This window comes from Gobius niger, assembly GCF_951799975.1.
Source record: "Gobius niger genome assembly, chromosome: 20".
NCBI classification, from domain to species: Eukaryota; Metazoa; Chordata; class Actinopteri; order Gobiiformes; family Gobiidae; genus Gobius; species Gobius niger.
In genome coordinates, this window is record NC_136871.1 from 20,713,350 (window position 1) to 20,732,980 (window position 19,631).

At 39.9% G+C, this 19,631-nt stretch overlaps 1 protein-coding gene across 1 annotated transcript in view; it reads left to right on the forward strand.

The window, feature by feature from the left end:
• LOC306979918 (plexin-A2-like) overlaps window positions 1-11,627 on the forward strand; it is an 86,688-nt gene extending 75,061 nt beyond the window's left edge. Inside the window, exons 23-32 of the mRNA XM_079579072.1 lie at window positions 365-431; window positions 921-1,067; window positions 2,336-2,495; window positions 3,710-3,813; window positions 5,687-5,781; window positions 7,148-7,349; window positions 7,593-7,762; window positions 9,074-9,286; window positions 10,372-10,522; window positions 11,239-11,627. Coding sequence (XP_079435198.1) covers window positions 365-431; window positions 921-1,067; window positions 2,336-2,495; window positions 3,710-3,813; window positions 5,687-5,781; window positions 7,148-7,349; window positions 7,593-7,762; window positions 9,074-9,286; window positions 10,372-10,522; window positions 11,239-11,334 — 1,405 coding nt within the window. The 3' untranslated portion in view covers window positions 11,335-11,627. The remainder of the gene's footprint in view (window positions 1-364; window positions 432-920; window positions 1,068-2,335; window positions 2,496-3,709; window positions 3,814-5,686; window positions 5,782-7,147; window positions 7,350-7,592; window positions 7,763-9,073; window positions 9,287-10,371; window positions 10,523-11,238) is intronic.
• The last annotated feature ends 8,004 nt before the right edge of the window (window positions 11,628-19,631 follow it).

Sequence of the window (19,631 nt, forward strand, 5' to 3'; positions counted from 1 at the left end):
ACCAAACTCTGGGTCCTGCACCGTGAGATACCTACACCCCAGTACATGGGCAGTGAAATACCACCAAATATCCATTGTTTTGTGATGGTTTAGCAGATTATCAGCAGATAATCACCACTGAATTTAAATATGACAGCAATATTTGGGAGGAAAAAAAACACAATACCACATTTCTTTTTATTCCATTAGCTCTTTACAGTTCAGTTCTAGTTAGCCCCCTGTAAAGCCGCATGTCGTGTTTTCAGTCTCCAGTTCTGTCGCGCTCTTGTGGGTCTTAAATTATACAAGAATAATCAGTGCATTCAGGCTCTCGGCGGGACGTTGTCTCTTGCTAACAAATGAGTGTTTCTTTCTTGTCTGGCAGAACCGAGTCGGTGGCAGAGAAGATGCTGACAAATTGGTTCGCCTTCTTGCTCCACAAGTTTCTCAAGGTAAAATCAAATCTCTGTCGGGCTGTATCTCTACAGGTGTCAGCCAGATAGACGAGAGTAATGCTTTAAATTACCGCCCCTGATTTACAAATAACCTGCTTTACACGCATACTGTTGAAGATTATTGCAGCCTGTCTTGATAAATAGACAACAAGAAATTGATTGGCAGCCATTCTCAAGATGCCTGGTCTAAACGAACCAATTACCCTTAATAATACCTACCCTTGGAACATAGAGTTTTGAAACCAATGGCTAAGGCAGGACTGGGTTGTTTATACAGGCATGAATTCATGAATTTAATCTCTTTCTCACCAGAGCAGAACTGTGGTCAAGTCTTGGTTTGTTTTTGGTTCCTCTAAGGCTTTTTTCAAACTAGAGATGAACCATTTGCCCACTGGTGATTCGCTGCTCTCTGCTATTAAACAGCAGCCCATCCACAACAGCTTAACTTTAATTGTCTTCCCCATTTTTCTCTTGTTTATTACCCAGGAATGCGCCGGAGAGCCGCTCTTCATGTTGTTCTGTGCCATCAAGCAACAAATGGAGAAGGGACCCATCGACTCCATCACAGGAGAGGCGCGCTACTCCCTGAGCGAAGACAAACTCATTCGACAACAAATCGAATACAAGACACTGGTGAGTCATCCAGACGCACAAAGCAACACAGCAAGTGAATATGCTCCCTTTGTAATAGCTGAAGATAATAACCAGGATTAATGAGGTTCTTTGAGGAGATTAAGTTGTTGTGCTCAGTGTGCGCAGAGTTTCACACTGCGTTAGTGAGGATTCTTGCAGAGCTCTGCTGAAGTCTTTGGCAAGTTTTTAAGAGTGCAAAGTATCAAGCAGGCTGCAAAAATACTCGAAAGAAAGTTTTGTCCAGACACTTAATTTTTGTTTTATAGATGCAGTTGCAAGACCTGGTTCAGGGGTTATTTCACAATTATGATGTGCTAGAAGGGCTAATGTTTCAAGTCAGTTAAGTCAGTTTTTTTTAAATCTTTTTTTTAGTATAAACCTTTTTGTGGATTACTGAAAATCATCAAACACTCGGTTTCCTTTTAGCCCGTGTGATGCAATCAGTTTCTGCGTTTAGTTTTTTTTCTGGCAAATTATCATAATATTAGAAAAGAACAAGAAGAGCCTATTGTATGTGTTTTTAGTGGTAGGGGAGACCTACGCAGACACGGGGAGAACATGCAAACTCCACAGAGAAAGACCCCGTTCAGGGTGGAATCGAACCCGGGACCTTCTTGCTGTGGAGCTAGAGCGCTTACCGCTCCAGTTAATTGCACTGAAGAAGAAGAAGAAGAAGATCTTTATTTATATAGCGCCTTTCACAGACATATAGTCACAAAGCGCTTTACATGAGATAGTTGTACATTCACTCCAAAACACTGTTGATAAATTGTAAAGACAATTTTTAAGAATGATGCATACTTTTAATTGAAAATTTACTTTAACAAGGCTTAACTGTTGTTCGTCCAGTGCAACTTCTATTCATAACATAACATAAAACACAACTATGTAGTGTATATTTGGAGACCTTCACACCAGCCTCAACCTTTGCACAGTTTGGTTACTTTTACAGATAAATTTTAGCCGGCTGGGTCCCTCACATAAGTTTCCCTCCGGCTTTAGCTCTGGAGCAGAGGCAGGGACGACAGGATGACACCTGTCTGATCGCGTGTCATTGCGCCGCAGAGCCAGTGTGTCTCATTACTTGTTTAATACCCGCCAGAGCCACACAGCCACATCCTGGAGGTGTGAAATTACATTTGAGGCCAAGATCCGCTCCACCAGGACAGTTTGGTGAAGAGCAGGTAATGAAAGGACCTTCCTAGTAAGCAACACCTCTGTGCTGTCTCCTCTTCTTCCTCCTCCGCTGCTCTGTCCCGCTCCCCCAGACGCTGAGCTGTGTGAATCCAGACAATGAGAACAGCCCTGAGATCCCTGTCAAGGTGCTCAACTGTGACACCATCACGCAGGTGAAGGAGAAGATCCTGGATGCAGTCTATAAGAACATGCCGTATTCACAGAGGCCAAGGGCTGGGGACATGGATCTGGGTAAGAATGCAAATATAAAGCATTTTAGATTTTCTCACCAATCTGTCTGCACCCGTATGGGTAGCAATTTATCCTACAGCACAGTAATAGCATGGTAATAGTTTGGAAGTGATATGGTACCAAAAAGAACATGGTAATTATAGTCATTACATGGAAGCACGTCACACACCATTTGTTTCATAGTAATAATTTTAATTATACTCCTTATCACCCAATATAAAGACTGTAAATTACTATGAAACACTCTTGGTATTATGTAAACAGGACTGCAGATACAAGCAAAGCAGAGTGAAACACACGGTGATCTTGTATCAACTCAATTCCACAAACATGACACAAAATTGTAACATAAAAATGTTTGGAGCATAATATACAGCGATAACTATTTTTCAAGGCTACATCGATAATATGCAAATGAAATGGAATATCTCATGTCTTTACTGTCTTTACTGTATGACATCAATGGAGGGCTTAGTGTCTACTGTTCATCCCTCTCTGGTACCTGTTTACACTGTTAATCAGGGCACTACTCTCTAATGGTGACGTTAAACCTGGGTGACAGTACACCTACATGCACTCCTACCACGTGTCAACCCTGTGCCAAGCCAGTCGGCCTGACGCGACATGAAAGGGAAGTAAATAGGATACCTCGTGGGCACCGCTGGATATCGCTGCAGGCCTGTAGTTGTTGTGTGTAATGGCTGTTCACAAGACGGGGATTTGGAGACAAGCCGTATAGCTGTGAGCGGCTTGAATCCCTACAATAACACCGTGTCAGGAAACGGTTGTTTACAGAATTCTAATCAGCGCTGTTGTCAGGGTCGAACCATGAAAGATGTCGTGACATTTGTATTGGCAACTTCTGTACGAAAAGGGCTGGCTGGTTTTAGACAAGGAGTCCAACTACAACAGCCAGAGATAACAGTAAGACGAGCTTAAGTGAAAACGTGTAGATTATCCCCTCATTATGCAAATGTGTGGGTATTTTGTTACAGATGTAGAGTTTGTGAAATATGTGACGTCGGCCTGCTCTCCAGTGTAGTTCCAGTGTAACCCTCCAGTTTAGTTTGAGTTTATTATTCGTATCCTACTTGATATCCTACTTGAGACCCGTGGATTGGATTGCGTTGCAGTGCCATCCAAAATAACCTCAAATGTAAGGAGAATTGAAGTTTTTTTCTTTGTCCAAAAAGCTTGTCACATTGATCTTCCAGAGTGGCGTCAGGGCAGGACAGCGCGAGTGGTCCTTCAAGACGAGGACATCACAACAAAGATCGAGAGTGACTGGAAGAGACTGAACACGCTCATGCATTATCAGGTAAAGAAACACAGACAGACAAAGCTGCTCTGGGAAGATTTGATTTCACCCAATGTTATTTTAGGGTTTATTGATTCCCGGTAAAAAAGGACTTTTGTCTTTAGTGTTTTATCTGTGTAATGGAGAGGATTTGTTCAAGCCAAAATGGGGGGTACTTTAGGTGATACTGTGTGGGTCCTTGCACTTCTAGTATTTGTTTGATTCAGAGGCAACTTTGTTAAAGCAGTACCAAGTAACTTGTTTACCTTAATAAATCCTTTTCGTGGTCCCTCTGGGGGTAATGCAAGTGCTAATGGGATGATTGGGGGGTCTTTCATCTCCCCCTGGTGTCTCTGGCCAGAAAATCACAAGTGCAACTTCGCACCAATGCACACTAATAGAATTACGAAGAAGAAGCTAACAGGCTAGCGAGCAAAGCTAACTGTGGGCTAGCGCCACTTGAACAGTATTTACAGCCAAGTTTGAGTGAAAAAAAATATCTCCATTGTGTAATTGGACGTACAATATCCCTCTCTCCCTTTGTCTTCTCTGTCAGCGTAGAATTTACTCTCACAGAAAATTAATGAGTAAAAAAAATGCAACATGCCACCTTCAGTGGCACTTAGGGCCTCTAGGGGCATGAATTACTTAGTATTGCTTTAACTACCTAAACCATGATTTTGTCCTGGAGTCTGCAACCTTTAAAATTTCTGAATAGGTTTGTCAAGAATAAGCCTGGACTTTTTCAGACTCTAGACCAGGGGTCACCAACGTGGTGCCCGCGGGCACCCAGGGGTCCTTTGGGGCATGTCCAGTAGCCCTTGGGACTTTTTCTAAAGTGTAAAACACTTCATTTTCTTGAATCTAATTCTTAAAATTACATATATGCCGGTTCTTGTGACTCAGTATGAGTTTAAAATAAAGCTATTTTAATATAATATGGGGTCAATATCCTATAAGTGAACAGTGTACGTTTAAGTCTTTAAGATTTGTTTTTAACTGGTAGCCCTCGAACAACTTAATGCTCTTAAAGTAGCCCTCAGCTGAAATAAGGTTGGTGACCCCTGCTCTAGACTATACCAAATAATAAGTACCATAGATCATAGTCCTGGAAAAAGTCTCGGAAAGACCCTTTTTTTTGGGTGGTATTTTGTGTGAAATATGTATAATCTGTACAAGAGCAAAACCTTGCAATGTGAAATTGGCTCAACGCTATTTTATCCAATCCTTTTTCAACCGCTGCTATCCATGCACCAGTGAAGGACAAAGCATCACTAATTCATATTCATATCACTCGCGGATAACATTTTAAGCTTCATGGTCTCTGGCACATTTAGTCAAGCAATTCTCTTTTTCTTTTCATTGTTTTGCTCATGAACTTCAAAGGTCATAACCCCCAATGAATCTTTCAGTTTGAACGTTTGTCTCGCTCTTTGCTGTCGACAGAGCTGTTTTGACTATAATTTCTATTCATTCTGTCAGTTATGGAAATTGTGTTATGATTTATTGTTGTGTGCAGTGAATTTGAAAGCAGCAAAGAAAATTACTTTTTTTTTAGCAAGTGAAGTAAAAAAAAAAAAAAAAAACTATTGCACAGACATTGTTATTTACAGAGGATGCTTAGTCATGTGTCATTTGAGCTCTTGCATTAAACTCTACGGATGCCACTGCTTTGAATTCACTTTTTTATTCACTTATTTGCCATGAACCATTTATCTGAAGAGTAATGTTTCCTGATTGAAGCTCTGCACTGACACCATCTGTGTTGTGCAAAATCTGTGATTACTGAACCCTTTGTAAATACAAACTTTCTCTGATTACTTCTGACCCAACATCTGCCATCTCATTATCAAAAACGTAGATGCATCACATTTTTTTCCTTTTTCTTTTGCAGGTGTCCGATCGCTGCGTCGTGGCCCTGGTGCCCAAACAGATGTCTTCGTTCAATATCCCCTCATCAGCCAGCTTCCCGCGCAGCATCAGCAGATATGGTCAGTGCGGAGGCTTTCATTGAAAACTGTGCACCATCTGTTGCCGTCGGTGATCGAAACTGTCACCCTGTTTATTCACACACACAGATTTAACACATTCAAGAAAGTGCTATTAAAAGATTCAATTAGGATGTGAACAGGCTGGGAGTTCACTTGAAGCTGCTCTTCACTGCAGGCTCGTTTTTGCTGCCCAACTTTCAGTATGGTAATTAACTATAAGTGCATTGTGGACAAATATAAAATACTTTTTAAACTTACTGCTTGTTCTCACCAAAGATTAGTGTAAACTAAATGACACCCTAATACTGATTGAATGTGGGAGGAGATGCCTGTCTGTCCCTTGTTGAGAGTGTGCTATAGGTGTTCAAACGTGGGGGTTTCTGACTTCGTTTTGCTCTTTGTCAATCAATCATGAATCTCATCCTACAGTTAGGAGGTGGTCCTATTAAGCAGATAAATACAAAGAGTAGTATACTGTTGTGCTCAAAAGTTTACATACCCTTGCAGAAATGTTTGATTTTTTTTAAACCATTTTTAAACCAAAGAATATGAAGGATAACACAAAAAGTCTTGGTAACGCTTTTTATTAAGGTGTGCTTGTTAAGTTTCAATAAGGTATTAATAAGCATTAATAATATGGTTGTAAAGTAAAAACACACTGCATATTATACTTTTATCTGTTAACATACTAGTAGGCCATTAATAATATGATTATTCATAGCCAACCCTTAACCTAGCCCTGACCTTAACCCTTGCCCTGACCCTAAAATGATGACTAATGCTCTAAATACTAATGAGCACACCTTAATCTAAAGCGATACCAAAGTTTTTTTCACTCATAGTTAGTGGTTCTGTGAAGCCATTTGTGGTGAAAAAGCTGAGTTTGCTCTTTTTAGATGAAAAAATGACCCTGATCCAAAGTTTACATTCTCCCGTTCTGTGTATTTCCCCCTTTAGCATCAATGACAGCTTGGAGTCTTACGTGGTAGTTCAGGAGAAGGTTCTGTGTATAATCTAATGGTTAAGCGGCCCAGTCCTCTTGATCATTTTTGGTACTTTCTTTTCTTTATTGTGATTTTTTTTTTTTTTACCATAAATGGCTTCACACAACCACTAACTATGAGTGATATCTTTCATATTCTTTGAAAAATAGGGAAAAAAAATAAAAAATTCTTTTGAGCACAACTGCGTATTCGTATTTGTCTACATTGCTGTTCTAAACATGCCACATAGAATTTCGCCTTCTGTGCATTGTTAATATGATTAACATGAGAAAATAAGTAATCAGTGTGAAAGGTGTTACGTCTAACTGACAGAAAGCCTTAAATGAGCTTCATATCTGATTAGAAAATTGTGTTTTGTATTGGTGTAGATGTGCCATTCCGGTCCACACCCACCAGTCCGGACAGTCCGCATTCGCGGGTGCCCATGTTGACCCCTGACCTGGAGAGTGGAGTCAAAGTCTGGCATTTGGTGAAGAACCATGAACATGGAGACCAGAAAGAAGGAGAGCGAGGCAGCAAAATGGTGTCGGAAATCTACCTGACCAGGCTGCTGGCCACAAAGGTACTGCATTGTACTTTTTTAAGAATACACAATTATAAATGCTGACCAAAAGATGCAATGTTTTAAGCCTTACGTTGACGTCATCTTTCTTTCTAATAATTTGTGCACAAAGCTACATCAAGTTTCTGACAACCTTTTTGAATTTTTTCCATATTGTCCTTTACAAATTGCTCTTTTTCCATACTTTTTGATACTGTAAGCTGTTTAAGTAGCCATCAGTCTTACACACGCGTCTCTCTTCAGGGCACACTTCAGAAGTTTGTGGACGATCTGTTTGAGACTCTCTTCAGCACTGTGTGTCGAGGCACTGCGCTGCCTCTGGCCATTAAATACATGTTCGACTTCCTGGACGAGCAGGCTGACAGACATGGCATTCATGACATGGATGTGCGCCACACCTGGAAGAGTAACTGGTAAGAGCGTCCCGCACACATGAGCTTAAAAACCCCTTCGGTCTGCCTCTCTGGTTTCACATCAGCGACTTTATGTACAAGGAGATGGCTGTTTTTCAAAGAGATCACTGCGGCAGAAGAGAGAGTCAAGCATGATGGAGAGATCCTTACAGGCTATTAAACTGTTATCCTTACACCCTTTACGGTCAACATATTTTATTAGAAAACTGAGAGTGACACTGAGACTGAGTTTCAGATGCCCTTGAGAGTGCATTAATACAGCAATAGCACTCGTGTCAATCAAACTGAAAGCCACTGTCAAAACAGTGCACCATATCTATCCTGATTGGAAATTATGAAAACATATCCAAAGATACACAAAAGCAACTCATCAGGTTGCTTAAAGCGGTGCTGAGTAAATGGTTTACTTTAATACATCCTTTTCGTGGGGGGTAATACAAGTGTTAATGGGATGATTGGGGGGTCTTTCATCTCCCCCTGTTGTCTCTTGCCAGAAAACCACACTTGCAGCTTTCCTACACCGTGTCGGAGGCCCCAATACACAGTAATGGAATCACGAAGAAGAAGCTAACAGGCTAACGGGCAAAGCAAACTGCGGGCTAGCGCCACTTAAACAGTATACATTGATTAAGTGAGGATGTAATCGCTCTACTTCCGGGTCCAACAGAGCTTTATCTGTATTCACTAGAATGGGATTTAGCTGATTATTTAACATCTGATCACAAAGATATATTACATTAACTCTGGATTTTCATTAGTCATGCTTTTCTGGCATTAATTATCAAAAATAAATAAATAAATCCATACACAATTGAGGCTCATTTTAAATATAAAAATATCTTCCTTTTACCTTTAAATGGTGAGCTATGTTGTTATTAGGTGTGAAACAGTTTTGGCAGTTTTTTTGTGTTTATCAGTGGAGCTCTCGTATTTACAGCCAAGTTTGAGTGAAAAAAAATGATCTCCATTGTGTAATTGAATGTACATATCCCTCTATCCCTTTGTCCTTTCTGTCAGCATAGTATTTAATCTCACGGAAATTAGAAATTACAAAGCAAATTGCAATTGGGTGATCTTTTGACCTTAAATAGGACTGTGATACAGGATTCTAAGCATTTGTAACGTAGCATTCTTGTCATTGTCCAATTAAAGTAAGATTTTTTTGGTGGGGAGACAGCAGTGTTGCTCAATTGTATCCATGTGACTTTTCTGTGTTATACCGCGTTTGTATTACACTTTTTGGAGGAGGTTGTACATAAATGCCTGTTTAAATCTTTTTCTCTTGGTCTCTGTGTTTCACTTTCTCAACAGCCTGCCCCTGCGATTCTGGGTTAATGTCATAAAGAATCCACAGTTTGTATTTGACATCCACAAAAGCAGCATCACAGACGCCTGTTTGTCTGTAGTGGCGCAAACCTTCATGGACTCCTGTTCCACTTCTGAGCACCGACTCGGCAAAGATTCACCCTCCACCAAACTACTGTATGCTAAGGACATCCCACATTACAAGAGCTGGGTAGAAAGGTAAGTCTACATTTGCAATAGAAAATGGGAAAGGAAAAGCAGAAGCAAAATTATCCCTCACATTCAGATTTGATAAAAAATAAATGAATAAACAAATCACATTGTTTTCCACCTAATTTGAGGCTTCCTTTAAAGGTTACTGTGGCTACATGGATGCACAAATTAACAATAAAATAGCACTTCAAGTACGTAAGCTTCACAAATGGCATTTCTATGTTTAGGTACATGTCAAATAAATAAATAGCGAATCAATTAATAAATACATTAGGGTTAAACAATATCAGGACCCCCTTTAAAATCATCTCAAGGGGGCTATCCTTGAAATAAATGAATGAAAACTGTTCACAAAATATAATTAAGTATGCTTCAAATACGTATTATGAAGTTTACTTATGTGTAGTTAAGTATGTTTCCACAAGTCTTTTAAATACACTTTTCCGTACTAAGTGTAAATTGATCAAAAATATAAGTGCAAGTAATTAGACTTACAAATACAATTTTCAGACAAATTCTCTATCTCTGATAAGTACATCAAACATACACTGGAAGTACACTCTTATTTCATAATATACTAATACTTTCATAGTATACTTGAATCGCACTAGTCTGTGGTAAAGGATTGTGACGACATGATTGATAAACTAAAAACTACAATTTTGAAACTTTGTGAATAGGTCAATCTTTGTCAAAAGCAAAACAAGGCCAAAGGGATCAAAACGCTGCTTTTTAATATTTGGTATCAAAACTCTTTTTAATTGTTGGCTCTGTTAAAACAAAATGGATAAATCTCAGTCAGATCAGAAAGACATTCATTTATTATTCATACAGTTCTATTAAAGGCAGATAATAAAACAATGGCTCCTATATATCTTTGTTTTTCTTTCTGCACACCATGATATAGTATTTCTCTGTTAACACAATAAGATAGCTCCTCTAGCATTTTAAAACCTATTCCTGTAACGTGTGACTCACTGGCGTATTTCTCCACCGTAGGTGAGATTGCCCTCATAGTAAGGTGTGCAGGAACGGCAGGAGAGGTGTGGTATGCATGACTGTCCCTGTGATCTGTACGCGTGTGCTCTCAGGTACTACGCTGACATCAGCCGGCTGCCTGCCATCAGCGATCAGGATATGAATGCCTATCTGGCTGAACAGGCACGCCTCCACTCCAGCGAGTTCAACGTCCTCAGTGCGCTCCATGAGATCTTCAGCTACGTCAGCAAGTACAGCCCAGAGGTGAGGTCCTGTCAGTGCACTCCTAAGTGCAAAAACACCAAACAAGGTCACCGGCCTTGAACCTGTGCTCAGGCTGACACATACACTTTATTGCACCTCTACATTGTATGCGCTCTGTAGCCAAAGTGGGAAAAGAACAGTCCACACATTGCATTATTAGTTGTGAAATTGATTTGTTAAATAGCAGTATTTTGAAACTGTCATTCTTCTGGGCAAAAAAAGATGATGCAATATAGTCTGGACCAGGTTCATGAGGTCTACCGGTACAGTGTGAGTGAAACTTTGGAATGGAATAATAGCCTTGTTAGTACGTTATACGCTTTGAAAACCTTTGGAACATGTCTGGACAACTGAGAGCTCACACAGACACAATGTAGTCTGGTTTTTATATGAACTATTCCACAATGAAATAAAATGTATTTTTTGCCACTTCAATATGAATAGTAAAGCAAACTGTAATTGTATCACTGACATTTAAAACATGCTGATTTGGGGGAATAGACATAAACTTTCCTCCAATAATGTAATCAGTTGCAATCAGTAAATGAGCTTGCACATTTGCACAGTGTTGGTATTTAGGATCCGTTATGGCTGCTTAATGGATAATGTGCATATTTGTCACTTGGAATGCGTAGCTGACTAATCACATGCCTCGTGCCATTCTTCACTGGCTCACATTTAACATATTAATGTAATCGTGTATGTGTGTGTGATAGATCACCGAGGCATTGGAGCACGACGAACAGGCCCAGAAGCAGAAGCTGGCATACAAAGTGGAGCAGATCATCGCCGCCATGTCTGCAGAGAGCTGAGCCGCACACACCGCTGTACACCACGCCAGGAGTTAAACACACATACACTTATACACTAATACTGACGTGCACTGGTGAAACCCATTGTTGCGGTTGTTTGACTTTTCTCAAATTTCAGTGATGGCACGCTGGAGCGGTGGGCTGGACAAAAACTATTTCATGCAAAAAAATTCGAAAAAAGTGGAACCGGCTGAACAATTTGGTTAGACATAGATCGATTTTACTGGAGAAGTGAAGCTTTGAATTACAAAATCTTAAATATCTTACGTTTAATCAATAACAGAAGTGACAAAAGTCCATGTGGCCTGTCATCGTCATCCGATTAGCAAATTGGTTACTCCAAAGACCTTGGGAAATGACATGATTAGGATATAGATATGGACGGCATCTCTGGAATCGCCCATATATGGTCATTTTTGAAAACAGTTGAGGGGGAAAAACAATTTTGAACAAATTTATATTTTCTCTAATTATTCAAAAACTACTTTAACAAACGCTGAATTATGAACAGAGTTTCTACTAAATAGAGAAACAAAGACATGGGGAGGAGCAAAGTGGTTCAACAGCCCATAAATACATGAATAACGGAGAATGCTAACTTGATGCTACATGTTAGCATCGGGCTAATGCTAACGGTTAGCTGGTGCTGGCTACAACTGCTGTTTTTTTCACTTCTACTAAACAATCTTCTGTGGGAAAATATCTAAATGGGCCCGATTTACTCTTGACTTTATTTGTATGTGATAAATAAGTTGATATTCCACCAGAAAATGGCAAAAAAGAGTGAAAAATTGTGTTTCCCTGAAGATTCTATTTTCGCCCTCAGCGAAAGCCACGCCCCCTTCTATGACGAGATGCCGTCTGTGTCTATCGCAAAGTCACGTTATTCATAAATGATGCTGTTTATGCTCTGGGATGAAGATACTGTCTGAGGAAAGGATTTATCACTGTAAAAGAATGAAAAAAGACAAAAAATCTCACTCAGAAAGCATGTATTCATTTTTGAAGGGATTACTGAGTGTGTGGAAATAGGGTCAACCCATCCTACATGGGTTGGGTTGACCCTAAGTCGCACACCTTGAATGCTTTTGTACAATCACGCATAAATTACTGGGTGCATAGACTAGGGCGTGATGCGTAAATGGACAACGCACACTTCACAAAAATGTTCACAGACCACAGCACACATCGAACGTAAAGAAGTCCCAAAGCTCCACGTTACAGTCCAGTGTCATCCTTCTTCTTCTTTTTTTTTTTTCGAACAAAATCCAACCGGCAAATATTCAACTCCTGAAATGCTCCTATAGAGATGGAGAGAGAAAGAGGATTTGGGGCATCGCGGCTGCTGCGTTTGGTGCTGTGTCTTCTCCACTGGGTAATGCTCGTCTTTGTAGTTTTTACTTAATGTGTGCAAGCGTGACATGGCTGAATCTCCGAAGACCACAGCACTTAATAAAGAATGGTTAAACTTGAAAAGTCACTGAGCAGACTGAGGCGGCCAGGGGCTTATTAAATGGTGGGCACATGTGGACAGTGTATTTTATGTGTCAAAAGTAAAAGACTGTTTTTTAACATATCTCGAGATGGTGCGATGTCGCCATTTGGGAATCATTTAAAGCTGAAATGTGTATGTTGTTGCGCCTTTATCTTGTTGCCTCCGAGAGATATTTTATTCATTTCAAATCATGGAGTGTCAACTAGCCAGAAGAGTTAAGAAAACACACTACCAGTTTTTTTTTTAAATTATTTTTATTAATATGTATTGGTGCCAGGCATTGGTGTAAACACAAAAAGGCCAAATAACATGCAACATTGCAAATTCACAGGAAGACTTTTAACTTAAAATGCCATGGGCAACCACTTATTCTTGTTGTTTTCATAACGCGAGACTTTCCATTAAGATATATATAAAGAAATATACTGTATTAGAGCCCAATCCTCGGCATCGGCTGCCAAATGTAATGTCACGTTTCACTTATGTTAAACGCTCTCAGAAAAAGCTATTAATAAAAGATGCCATTGTACAGAAACAGACAGATCTCATTTGCGATAGGTAATTTTTTTTACAGTCATGATCTATTTGAGCGGCTGTTCAAAGATAAGTGTGGGACAAATTGCACTGTGGCTGAAAGCGTGATTAATGGACCCTATGAGCCCTGATCCTGGGTCAGATTAACCCAAAGGGGGCAACACTGATCCCCCCACATATCCCCCATACTCGCCCCCACCTCAACCCCTCTCATCCCTTTTACTCATCAGTCATTGTTTACATTGAGTGTGATACTTGAATTAAACGTGCTGTGGGACATTAGGAACACCTACTTAATCTACGAATGTGCAGTGATTTGGATATAAATGTGAAACTACAACCTATTACCCACTATAAATACAGGTGTTTGAGCTTGGGACATTCACAAAGAATACACTGGTTACTATTTTAGTTCTAGGAATAAAATGACACTAGATTACAGAAAAAAATAAACCTTGTTGACATTAATCAATCATTATGGCAATACCAGTGATCAAGAATAATATTATTTGATCATTACGATTATTATAACGGGCTCACTTTCATAAACTGTTAAGTGGGTGCTCCTAATAGCCCAAACGGTGTGGCTTTATTATTGTGGATTTGGCTGAAGTAGCAGTATTGAAGTTTACTATGTATTGTAAGTCAGATTGCATTTTGGACCAATTAACATGTCACTGTCTTTTTACTTATTTGTCCATGTACATTCTCAGACTGCTTTGTGTCCACTGGCTGCTGTATTTATTGCCATATCTTAAGATAAATTCATTTTGTTTTATTCAGGGTTTTGATTCTTTTCATCAATGATGCATTTTTATATGTCGCCAAAGTTCAGAACCATTTCTGTGTCAATGGGGACAATGTGCTCCCAAATGGACCTGGATTCATTAGATTAAATGAATAAAAGAGAAATTATGTTGTTTCCTGCTAAGTGTTGACCTGTGGAAGAACACATTTGTGTCTTGTGTGTTTTGAAGATGTTAATTTATAAATGTGCTGTGCAATATACTGTCGAACATGAACTGTAATTATTTTTTTTTACTTGCTATATATTACTGTACAAATATTGTAAATACAAAACACTCCTATTTTGCAAGGGAAAGATTCACTTTGTACTGTTGTTATACATAAAATGAGCAACTGATGAAAATAGTGTTTGTCTAGCGTTTTGTGATTTAAAGTTAAAATTAAGTATTTTCATCCCCCTACATGGTCCAGCAATGTCCTAATGTGTAGAATGAGCTCAGACCTGTTTACCACAACTGCCTCTAAAATCCTGCACTGTCACTCAAAAAGGTTGTTAATTCAAGTGCCGTCATGCACGGGCTTAATATATAACCTGCAGTTACGCGTTAGACCTGAGGTGGCGGTAGTGAGTATAAAAAATACCAACTTGCATCTAGTCCCTTTAAGATAGATTACCGTACTACTCAGAGGTGCGAGACTTACTCGGGACTCCAGTCACAGTTTTCGGGACATGAGATTTACTTGACCAAAGCTCCAAAAAGACTTGACTTCACCTAGACGGGGTCCGACACACCATTAGTCCGACGTCTCATTAGTTTGAAAATGTCCCATTGAGTAGGGGTTGAAAAATTAAATTAGGTTTAGGCAGGAGTCCACTGACCTTAAGGGCCAGTGGTTGTATATGGCTCTCTAATCTACAACACAACTGGGTTAGAGAGATTTTGGACTAATATGGCACCTCTGCTCAATGGTACATTTTCTGACTTCTGAGAGTCGGACTAATGGGGCGTCGGACAAATGACATGGCACTGACTTAGACTTTTAGAGGCTTGTGACTTTGGACTTCACTTGGACTAGAGGCCAATGACTGTCAATGACTTGCAGTGACATTATATGTATTATTGATTTGAGTGTAACTGTTGAAAGACAACAGGATATATTGCTAAAACCAGTGCATCTATGTTTACTGTAATTAGCCACATGCTTTTTCGGTTTCAAAACAACACAGCCCGAAAAGGCAGGAGGAAATGTGTGTTTCTTTGGAAGCATTAAAAGTGTTCTACAGTGTGTGAAGAGATTACGATTCATAATAGACTTCATAGACGTTTATTAAGGATTGCAAAACGTTTGAAACAATCTGGATTAATTGACTTCTGGGGGCGGTTCGGTGTTTCAAGGCGTTCACACAAAAGTTACAGCATTTAGTTGCTGTTTTCCGCAGCCACACAGATCCCAGTGACAGCGGGACTGAAAGCTGTGCGGCATCTTTGAACAGGGGCGAATCCGAGCATACAGGGGCTGGGGCATTACAGAGGAACCACTGACAGAAAAGGTCAGAAACAAACAAAAATAAAAACCTAATTTTACATTTATCTTTCCCGGCTGCCCTTCCTTAAAATGCTTTCGATTGGATTTAATTTTCAAGTAGATTATAAACACATTTTGAAAAGAAGGATTAATAGTCCAACAGTGAAAATTAGCTGGCTTAACGCTGACGTTTGCAACTTGAGGTGACTTGCCGGCTAAAGCAAGACTGGACTGACTTGACCAATTGTCTTGGACTTGACTTTATTTTTCATTGAAACCTTCATTCAACCAGGAAAAAACCAAAACTCATTGAGATCAAAAATCTCTTTTACAAGAGTGCCCAGGGCCAAGGAGACTTGCATTTTGTGACTTACTTCTATCCTCCAGTGCATGTGATGCTGAGGATTGATGCCACTCTCAGGTGTGAGATGTCCCACACTACTCAATCGATTTTCATGACATAAGTGCACACTTGTGTCATAAAAACAATGATTGTACTTTACAAGAAAAGCACTGATGTGTGTGATATAGATACTTCAGTAGAATCAACTGTGAAAAACGACTCATTATCAGCACTTTTCTAACATGTTACCGTTAGCTTTAAGTCGTGATGTGTTTCATTTTCCATAATGTTTCTAATGCAAATTTTTTATCAATTTACCAAATACAACACAGTATATTCTATCCCTTCATTCAAGATTGAGCATTTTGTTCAATATTTCCAAATCCATCTGGGCGTCATTGCATCAGGTGTGTACTTTATCAATACTCTGATTTATCTGATGATATGATTTTTCCTGACGGCTGAATCCTTTGGCGGCAGCTCGTTTGGCGTAAGAAATTCACTGGTAAATTGCTGCACACACTGACAGCCAACCACTGCCCCATCTCCTCATTCTGAGCAATTACGAGTCATCACATCTCCTGTAGATGGATGCCTTTTGGATTGAGGCTGAAGCTGCAGCGCCTGGAGACAACCCGTTGAGCAAAGAAGATACATCAAAAGATCACTGACCTGCCCTGGGATTTCACCCACTGGCAAACTACACTGTACATGTATCACCTGGAAGGCTTCTTATTTCACAACATGACTGGAAGAGGAGATTGCATGCAAGCACCCCACTGTTTATCAAATTACAATTACTGCAATTCAAATAGCCCAGCGGGGGTATAATCACCAACATGGGATGTATCAATGTGCTATAACAACTGCGACATCAAGCAGGGTTACTATGGAATCACAATATTCAACACCACCTAAAAGCAAATATGTGACACTCTCCTAGCCTCACCTCAGTGAATATCCAAGTGCATTACTGAGTCCCTTTGAGCTGCAGCAAATAAAATACAACCTCACCTCCTCAGAGTGTGACATATAGAGCTGTGACAGTATTTAGTGCGGCATATAGAAAGGGGCTGCTCAGCACTTGCCATAAGGCGGCATGGATTCATTATTCATGTTTAACCCTCGGGGGCAGTGGGCAAGGCGAACGGAGAGAAGAGGAATGTGGGGGAGGGGCCCAGTGCACGAAGTCAATCCAGGCCCCCCTATACCTGTCAGGGAGCTGGAGGTGTCCCCCGCCTTCACCCAATGCTGCTGCCAAACCTTGCACCACTCATCTCTCCTCCGCTCCTGCCTCTGCGCCTGTCGAAGTGCCTGCTGCAATCTAACCTTACCTTACACACATGGGGTCTATGCAGGAGAACATCATTAGGACTCAAAAAGGGGGGAGAAAAAAACCTGACAGAAGTGAAAGCTGCGGGACGCCCCAGCTGATAGGTCTGAGAGCAGAAGTGCACAGATTTATGAAGCTGCTGCAGCCATTTGAAGTCCATTAAAACTCTATCAGGGCTTGGCAGTTGACTTTGTACTTTGGAGAGAGGCTTGCCACGTGGTACATCTAAGGCACTGTAACAGCCACGTTCAGTCAACAAAGAAGGTCATTTAGAGACTCATCCATATTGACCATTCGTTCCTATTCCTTCACTTGCTCCAATACGGAGTTGTTTATTAGAGCCCACAATAAATATTGGCACCCCTGGTAAAGAGGAGAAGAGTAATCCTGCTCCGATTACTCTGGGTGAAAGCTCCTGGTCTCAACCAAACCCAAGCGTCTTCTTGAGTTTTCAAATAGGATTATGTGCTGTGATCAGATGATAGAAAGAATATTTTTTTATTACACTAATTTTAAGTTTAAGTTTATCACAATCAAAATTGAATTTTTTTTGTTTGTTTGCCATTGTCAGTGAAAGAATTTCACAACTAAGAATGTTTTGTAATGCATTGATGCAACATGAAACATAATTGTATAATGATAAATAATGGCGCTTTAAAAATAAGAGGGCATGCAATGAAAAAACAACAACAAAAAACCTACCATGTAACGATGGGCCTTTAGTGTTGATGACCGGTTATAGACCAGTCATCAACAAAACCCACATTCATTCATTGTGAATGCATAGTATGCAGCCTATTAAAGTGAGATTGAAATGTTGAGTGACCTCCAAATAGTAATAGCCTTGATAAAACCACGGGCACACTTTTGGAGTTAAAAACTGGGCAATATCAGATGCGTGGTAGATACTGCCATCTAGTGCTCTTCATGCAAAATGACATACAACATAAACAAAATTATTTCCAAACATAAATATTAAAAAGGAGGAACGTTTACTGTATCACCTTTGTTGTACTTGGTGTTCCCTCCTTCAGTCAAGATAACGGCTTAGACTCTGTCACTGCTGATGAGGTAGAAGAAGCACACATGAATTTGAGACCATTCCTCCACAGAATCCGTCATATTGTACATATTCAGACAAACTGGACTCTGTGGGCAACCCCAACTTTTCAGTAGGAGAGATGGCCAGACCTTGATTTCAAGGCAAAAACTAGGGCCCTAAGTGCCACCTTCATTTGTGACCAAGGGTTATCACCATCTCTGTGTTTATCTCAAAGTCGCTTGTTGCCGGAAAATTCTATTTTCTGACATCTGATCACAGCACAAAATCCTATTTGAAATGTCAACATTTCAGGAAAACTCCAGGAGACCGTGTGTTTGGTTGAGACCAGGAGCTTTCACCCAAAGTAATCCGAGCAGGATTACTATTGCAACGACCTCCAAATAGTGATAGCGGAGATAAAGCCACACTTTTGGAGTTCTCAAGTGGCCCATATCAGAAGATATATAGTAGATACTGCCATCTAGTGCTCTTTGTGCAAAATTACATTATTGGCTATTACGCTTAAACATTCATTGATCAATTATATATTTTTTAATATAATATGAGTTTTAAAAAAAACACACGCACTATTTCGGCTCCAGCCTTCGCGTTTTTCCTTCCCACACTGTGCAGTGAAAAGCAGCAGAGGTGGCAGAGGAACTTCACCTCACTAGTGTCTACAGGCTACGATGATTTGGTTGTTGTTGCTGAAAGTTTCAAATAATACACGCTATTGAGTGTAAATAAAATAAAATAAAACATCATTATTAATGCCCAAAATGTAAAGTAAGACCTATCAGTTCTACGTCCCTTCTGATTTTACATTGACATTAAAAAGGCCCTCAAGCAGAAAATGATGTCACCAAACGTAGCTCTTAATCAGTTTAGTGATGCCCTCTTCTGGACACATTTAAAACATTCAGCTTAGTTTTGCCTAAAATAAATTCACTTCTCAAAGAAGCTCGAGAACACGTGACCGTCCTGATTGAATGAGGAGTCAAAGGTTAAGCAGCATGTGCCTGTGACAAAAGGTGTCTGTCCACCCCCGCGGCCTGAGGCATTAGGAACATCTGCTGAGTTGTGTGGTCATTCTCTACAGACATGAATGAATTCATTGTAGAATAGATTGTCTTTTTCCCCTATGGAATTTTTATTCTTTAAATACATTTTCCTTTGGAATTGTATTTCCCTCCCTCTTTCTGTGCATAAAGGATAATATAGAACAGAATATTAATTTTCACAAAAGAAACTCAGAATAGACTGACTCAGACTGAAG